We start from the raw sequence: 8054 nt of genomic DNA, 5'->3' as shown, positions 1-8054 counted from the left end.
GGTCCCTGTGAAGGACCGCAGAGGATGTGCGGCGTGGGCAAGGCAGGGGTTTGAGGACGAACTGGGCAGAGGGTCGCCTCGCCCCTTCCTTCCAAGCTCGCCCCGCGATCTGGCGAGGTCTGGCCAGATGTCGAGCAAGGGCCCAGAAGACCAAGACCGCAGCGCGCCGGCCCCCACCCATCCTGCCCTCCAAGTCTCCTCTGGTGGGGCCAGGCCCGCGGCCGCGGAGGGAGGCGCGGATCCGGCGGGGAGGTCCCGGGTCGCAGTCGGCGCCCTGTGGGCCTGGGTTGCGCCGGGTCCACGCTCCCCCGCCACGCTGCCGCCCGGCCTCGCCCCCGCCGCGCGCGCCCCTCCCGCCTCCCCCGTTGCCGTGGCAACCCCGGGAGCCTCCAGGCGCGCGCCCGCCCGCCCGCCTGCTGGAGCGCTCGGCGGCGGCGGCGGCGGCGGCGGCGGCGGCAGCTCCGGCTCCAGCCGAGCGCGCGGTGATCCCGCTCCGGAGCCCGTTCGTCGCCCCCGGCCCGGCCCGGGGCCTCCAGCGCGGCTCCCGACCCGGCCCCAGAGCCGGCCTGGCTGCCGGCCCTCATGGAGCTGCTGGCCGCAGCCTTCAACGCCGCCTGCGCCGTGGACCACGACAGCTCCACCTCGGAGAGCGACACGCGCGACTCAGCGGCGGGACACCTGCCCGGCAGGTGAGGACGAGCGGCCGTGCCGACCCCCGAGCGCCGCCGCTGCGCGTCCGTGGCCCCAACTGGCGTCTCCGGCGAGGGACGCCTACCCGAACGGCCTGTCCCCCGCACCCCTTCCCGCGGACCCCGCAGCCCCTCACTGCCCCCCCGTGGTCCCCCATCATGCCGGCAAGCCGCCTGGAGTCGGGGGTGCGCCCCAGCCGGACCGCCGACACCCCGGTCCCCGTCCTGGCCGCCTCCCGCGCCCTCTCCCGGGAGCCCTGGGCGCACGCGTCCCGTTGGGCTCCCAGTCTCCGCGCCGCGTGGCCCTGGGGCGGTCGCTACCCGGAGGGGACAGGGGGCCGTGTGACTGCGCGCGGCGCGGGGTGCGCAGTGCGCGCAGGGCTCCTGGCCGCGGGACCCGTCGGGGCGGCCGTTCGGCGCCGCGGAGCGGACTGGGCGCGCCAAGTTTCCGACGCCTGCCCGCGAGCTCCGAAAACATGAAGGTCTGGGCGGGCTGGGTGGGAATGAATCACCCGGTCGCGCCCTGGTGCGGTGACAAAAAGGGCCTGTGGGGCGCGCTCGGCCGGGAGGGGCGGCGGCGGCGGCGGCCGGTCTGCCTGGACATCTCGGGGCAGAGTCCAGTTGGCCAGGGCCGCCCGTGCGAACGCCTCTCGCGGGCTGGCCGAGGTGGGTCGCTGCTTAAAAATAACCCGCCCTGCCCCTCCTACAGCGAGTCGTCCTCCACCCCAGGAAATGGGGCCACGCCCGAGGAGTTCCCAGCCCTCGCCGACAGCCCCACCACGCTCACCGAGGCCTTGCAGATGATCCACCCTATTCCCGCCGACTCCTGGAGAAACCTCATCGAACAAATAGGTGGGTGTCCCCGGCGGCGGCGCGCGTCACTGGGGGGAAACGGGGGCTCCTGATGGGCTCAGGGCAACCCTGCTCCTGGAATGCAGTTGCGTTTCACCTGGGCAAAACGCACCTGACAAGGAAGGTGCTTAACTTACTTGGCTTTAATGGTTCCATAGGCAAAACTGCCGCAGGTTACTAGTAAGCTGTATAATTGGGCTTGAGCGAATGTGTTTCTTTCCTGCTCCCTTGGACAGGTGTACTTGCCCAGCTCTTTCCTGGGCAAGGAGGGCTTTCTGTCCTCTTATCTCTTCTGCCAGGAAGTCCAGGGGCGAAGTGCTTCTGGGCCATGCAGGAGGGAGGGCTCCGTGAGCCCCTCTGGCCATCCCAGGGGGCTGGGGTAGACCTGGAAGGGGAGAGGGGTCTGCAGAGAGTCAGGCTGACTCGAGCCATTCTGGAAGGAGAAGCAATGACCAGCTTTGCTCCGGGGAGGAGAGGTACGGTAGAGAGAAGGCGGGAGCCCCAGAGGCTCCCACCCTCACTCCCCGGGTTAGGGAGAGAAGCCCGGCTCCACCTGCCTGTTCCGATCGTGGCTGGAAGTCCAGCTGCCTCACAGCTGCAGCTGAGACTCTGAAAGCAGACCGTGGACTGAGAAGGTGTCCCAGGAACCCGAGCACTTGCAATTAAAAGAATTGTTGATGACATCGAACTAGTTCTCATTGTCCTCACCAGAGGGGGCCGTGAGTGGGTAACGTGGGGAATGGGACGGCCTCGAGATCTTTTCTGTTCTTCAGTGTTGTCAGAGCAGCCGTTTATTCATTGAATTAAAATTTTGATTTGAAAATGTCCTTCCCTAAATTGATCATCATTGTCCCTCATCCCAAACACTCGGGCAGACACAAAGTGTCTCTCGTAGAAGGGGGCTTCCTTTGCCCTGGGACACCAGTGTTTAGGAGACTTTTCAGGCAAGTTCCCTCTTCCCCTGGCTGGGGTTTTTCTGGACTGAACCCTGGGAGGAGCTGAGAACCTGCAAAGCTGAGGGTGGAGCCCTACACAGTTAAGCCTCGCCAGACTCCAGGATTTTGTTCCCAGCCCCCTGGATGTGGGGCTGGGTGGTAGCGGCTTTCCCCTTTGTTCGCTGGGGCAAATGGAGAGGTGCTGTTCTGAGGACAAGCACCCACAAAAATCCCTTTGTCCCACCTCGGTCATGTTGCCCTTTATAGCAAGGAAGGCCACCGCGGCCTCAGCATACGCTGGGAGCCGTGACTCCCACCCTGTAGAAAGGGATACCTCTGACTGGGATCAACGTCAGAACTAGGAAGGAAATCGGGGTGGGGGTGGGGAGATCCATGCCTCAAATCACGGAGAGAGAGGCTCCCTTCTGCAGCGTGGGCGTGCGGAGACCTCCTTCCTGGAGAGCCAGCGGCATCAGCTCAAGGCTGGGAGTTGGAAGCCCTGAACTGGGGTACAGCGCTCCTCCTGGCCCTCGTTTCTTCCTGTGGTGAACAGTGGAGACTGACATCCCCAGGCGTTTCTCCCACCACGTGCTGGTGGGAGAATATGTATTTCCGGCTTCTGGGCTGGATCCCGGGTAGGTGCTCAGCAGACGTGCTGAACACGCAGGGCCGAGGCTGCCTCCTTCTCACATCCTTCGTCCTCGACTCGAGGCCTGTGCCAAGCAGATTCCTACAAGAGGCCAGCTGCTCCCACTTAGCTCAGTGAATGAAGGGGATTCTTTGCCAGGTATCAGGAGAGGACAACACATTCCTAAAGACGCAGAGGAGTTAAGAGGGGAGGAAAGTGGGAAGACGCTGGGCATTTATGCACCACTGTGTTGGACTGCGGCGGCTCCCACTCAGGCCAGGAGAGAATGATGCCAGGACTGGGTGTGGCGTGGTGTACAGTTGTCGTTGTCATTGCTGGTGGCCCTAGAGATCACAGACCCCGAGGCCCTGTGATTGCACGTGTGTGTGTTTGCGTGTGCACACGTATGTGTGTGTCCTGTGGTTGTCTCTGGCACCTAGCAAATGCTTGGGGCCTAGGAGGTGCTCACTAAGAAACAAAATTCCCTGCCCTTTGGAAGTTTCCATCTGAAGAATTCAAAGGAAAAAGAAGAAAAAATTCTCTTCAAAAAGTAAGATTTTGAAGGACTCCAGGAGCCTTGCTTATCCTCCTTCTGCAGGGCAGCATGGCCAGCCTGATATAGATCATTTTAATTAAGAGAGATGAGAACTGAGCCTTCTAATTCTGCTTGGATATAATACCAGGTGCAGGCTTTTACAGGGAAAGTTAATTTTGCTTAATGAATGTACAAAATTGAAAAACACGATACATCATCAGTATATCTCAAATACAAAACTTTAATCCGCTAATCTAGTTCCTCAGTTATAGCTACTTTGTTTCTATTGTAATCTGAATTTTAAGGCTAATAAAAATAAACACATTACCAAAAAAAAAAAAAAATGGTTACCCAGTGTGTCAGATAATCCTTTGTAATCACAGTAACTCCAGGAAAACTGGTATTTAAATTCATATTCTGAAGGCTTCAGAAAGAAGTATGAAGTTTTAAGAAAATGCTAAAATTACTTGTATTGGAAGTCTTTGGCTTAGTATAATAGAATATCCAAGTTTTAAAAAAAATGACCTGAAAGAATGAATGTATTCTGCCGGTCCAGGAATGAGGAAGAAAGTTCTGGAGTTGGTTCAAGTCAAGCAGTCACCTATCTCCCTTCCCTCCTCCATTCTCAATGTTTGGGCTTCATGTCACCAGATGGCTGCCACAGCACCATGCCTCACATCCTCAAGCAGTCACATTATAAAAACCAATAAATAAATAAAAGCAGCTTGTCCAGGAATCAAACCCATGTCCTCTGCATTGGCAGGCAAATTCTTAACCTCTGGACCACCAGGGAAGTTCCCCTCGTTTCTTTAAACCTCCATAAAAATAGTATTGAAATCACAGAAGATTAATTGATACAGTGTTGTCAACAATAGTTATATCTTATGCTTATCACTGAACCGGTTTGTCTACTGGCTTTAAACCTCTGCCATTACAGCTCAATCTCGGTTGCATTTAGCATAGATTTAGGTTCTCTTTTCTGTTCCTTTGTTAAATTAACTCCATGTTATAATCTGCTAGATTCTAATGTAAAATCACATCATCTTTTTTTTTAAGTAAAGCTATATTAATCATAAAGGATTTATAATTTAGCATTATGGAGCATAAAAGCCAAGTAATTTAACCCACATGTAATTTATTGGGTTCCTGTTATTTATAAACTATGAATATAATTTATCCAGCCATTTTTCAGGACTTAGAAGATGGTCTGTTTTTCCCTTCCTTTTCTCTTCAGGTTAGGTGTACTTAGCAATTAAAGAAGGAATAATAGGTAATATTTATACTGCATTGCGTGAGAAAGTGCTTTACAAATAGTACACTTATCCCTGTTAGAACTTTCCCAGGAAAATCATCTTTTGGGGGGCGGCAGTTTGTGCCAGGTCTTACCTGTGGCACACAGGATCTGTGATCTTTGTTGCAGCACATGGGATCTAGTTCCCTGACCAGGAATTGAACCCTGGCCCCCTGCAATGAGAGCAAGGAGTCTTAGCAACGGACCACCAGGGAGGTCCCCATCTTTGTTTTTATAGATAGAAATATCAAGGGCCCCAACTGCTCTCCCAGGCTCCAGACCAGTCCAGCTGCCCACCAGTTCTCCCCACCTGCATGGCCATCAGGTGGACCCACATCTCTCCACCACCCTATCCCCATTCAGACCCTCCTCCCATGTTCCCCATCTCCTGAATAGGGCCACCAGCCCTCCCCTGCCTACGGGTCACCCGAATATCACTCGTCACCCAGCACCCGCCAATCACCAGACCCCGTCTTATACCTGGTAACTATCCCTGAATCAGGCACACGGCCCCATCCTTCCCCCACCACGGTGTGCGGGCCTCCATCACCGCTCCCCTGGAGAATGGGCATGGCCTCTTTCTTCCCATACGTGGGCCTCCTACGATGCAGACCAGAGCTGCTTGCCTGAGGGGCTTCCCCTGGGGCTTGCCTTTTGCCCGCAGGATGGGTAAGACCCTAGAGGTGACCCTCTTCTCTTCCCAGCCTCATCGCCAGCAAGCCAGTCCCGCCTCCCCTCTCCCTGGGCCCGGAGCCTTCTTGCCCCTGATCCTTTCCGCTGGTCCTCTGTGGGGAGACCATCCCTCGCCCTGTGGCCAGGACATCTGAAAAGAAATTTTTCCCTGTGGAGGTCCTGCATTTTTACTGACTCCTCTGTACCCCCAAATCTCCTTGGAAACTCAGAAGGCACTTATTTCAGATCAGGGAAGTAGATCTAAAAGTACAAAAGAAAAAAAAAAAAAGGAATGTTTCCCTTTTGAATCATAAGATTGATGAAATATTGGTTTTTTTCCTTCAAAATGAGAATTTACAATGACTCCCATTTCACCGATGAATAGACTTGAGTTTTAATATTGAAGCACTTAAGGCTTTGAGAAGCGTCCTGCTGGGATGCTGAAACATAATCGGGCCATTTCCATCAACTTGGCACATGTTGGTTATTAACATGACAAGTTCTGGATCCTTGTTTGCTGATTATGTGTGTGAAAAGCATTTATTTGTGCGACTGGGTTTTGATTATATTCAGGGATTTCTTTATTCCTTGTTAGAAAAAAAAAAATAAACTTACGCGTGCAGATCCTTCCCAAGAAATGAAGACAGTGGCAGTCCGTTCAGTGGCCCTTCCCTGAGACCTGTGGGGGTCTGGCTTCTTTGTGTTTTCATGGGCAAAGCATTTGCCCTTGATCCCTTGTGGCTCAGATGGTAAAGTATCTGCCTGCCATGCAGGAGACATGGGTTCAATCCTTGGGTCAGGAAGATCCCCTGGAGAAGGGCCTGGCAACCCCCTCCAGTATTCCTGTCTGGAGAATCGCAAGGACAGAGGAGCCTGGCGGGCTACAGTCCATGGGGTCACAAAGAGTTGGACTGGACTGAGCAACTGACACTTTGACTTTTTCGCTTTCAGGAGTCTAAAGCTGTGACTTAGTGATTTGGAAAGCTCCATATCTGAAATCTCTATCATGTCTTCAAAATGGTTTGATTTGATTTCAGGGCTCCTGTATCAGGAATACCGAGATAAGTCAACTCTCCAAGAGATTGAGACCAGGAGGCAACAGGATGCAGAGATACAGGGCAGTGCTGACGGGTGCCCGTCCAGCGAGGAGGCTCCGGAGGACGATGACGGGGAGGAGGAGGAGGAGCCAGCAAGCCCACCCGAGAGGAAGGCCCTGCCCCAGATCTGCCTGCTCAGCAACCCCCACTCAAGATTCAACCTCTGGCAGGACCTTCCGGAGATTCAGAGCAGCGGGGTGCTGGACATCCTCCAGCCAGAGGAGATCAGGCTGCAAGAGGTAACGGGCTGCCCGGGGTGAGAGCTTCCGGTCAGAATGAATGGGTGTTTTAACCAGCGTGGGTGAGGCTTCCTCTCTGGGGTGAGGCTGGTTCACCAGAGGAGTTACTGGCAGGGTACCTCTGCCCCCAACATGCAGGAAGATTCACATTATTTTACGTGCGCGGGTGCATGCCATGTCACTTCCATTGTGTCCAACTCTGTGCGACCCCATGGACGGGCGCCCAGCGGGCTCCTCTGTCCATGGGATTCTCCAGGCAAGAATACTGGAGTGGGTTGCCATTTCCTCCTCCAGGGGATCTTCCCAACCCAGGGATCGAACCCACGTCTCCTAAGTTTCCTGCATTGGCAGGCAGGTTCTTTACCCCTGGCACCACCAGGGAAGCACAGGCAACAAAAACTACCTTGTTACCTCCTAAGGTAGCTCAGCCCCCGTGTTGCGTGTTCTCCACGTTGTTGTTTCTGCAGATAGTAAGACTGCATTCTCCAAACTCTTGCTTCTTATTGTGGAGACTCTCCGTGGCACGTGTGAGCACCGATACAGTTGGTGATGCTGAATCCATCATGACCGTGAACGGGCTCTGTTCCTCTGTGCTTTACTTTTCACTTGCACATCTTTATTTCTAATTTTCACCTGAACCCTGGGTGAGTGGGGCTCTGAAAGAAAGCCCTCAGCATATCCACCCTTCCTGAAATGGTGTGGAAATCTAGGACTTGGTCTCTTCTTGTGCCTTCATCCGATGGTCCAGGCAGACACTGCCTGTCAGGTAGGCTAAGACAGGATCACAGAGTCACTTAATAGTTTGTGGCTAACAGGGAAAAATAGCCTATAAAACACGAACAGTAATAGAAGTGAGAAGCTAAGAAATGTAGGTGTTGGTGTATATATATATATATATATATATATATATATATATATATATATATATATATGTAGCTTTATATACAGAGAGTCGAATCAGTTCTTTTAAGATTTTTTTTTAATGTGGGCTATTTTTAAAGTCTTTAATGAATTTCTTACACTGCTGCTTCCATTTAATGTTTTGGGTTTTTGGCCATGAGGCCTGTGGGATCTTAGCTGCTCGACCAGGGATTGAACCCGCACCCCTTGCATTGG

At 53.9% G+C, this 8054-nt stretch overlaps 1 protein-coding gene across 1 annotated transcript in view; it reads left to right on the top strand.

Moving 5' to 3' along the window:
* The first annotated feature begins 454 nt into the window (after positions 1-454).
* Positions 455-8054, top strand: part of NGEF (neuronal guanine nucleotide exchange factor) — a 42711-nt gene continuing 35111 nt past the window's right edge. The window contains exons 1-3 of the mRNA XM_065913431.1: positions 455-689; positions 1399-1541; positions 6640-6938. Of these exons, the coding sequence (XP_065769503.1) occupies positions 583-689; positions 1399-1541; positions 6640-6938 (549 nt within the window). The 5' untranslated portion in view covers positions 455-582. The remainder of the gene's footprint in view (positions 690-1398; positions 1542-6639; positions 6939-8054) is intronic.

This window comes from Muntiacus reevesi, chromosome 1, assembly GCF_963930625.1.
Source record: "Muntiacus reevesi chromosome 1, mMunRee1.1, whole genome shotgun sequence".
Taxonomy (NCBI): Eukaryota; Metazoa; Chordata; class Mammalia; order Artiodactyla; family Cervidae; genus Muntiacus; species Muntiacus reevesi.
This window is presented reverse-complemented; position numbering and strand designations above follow the sequence as displayed.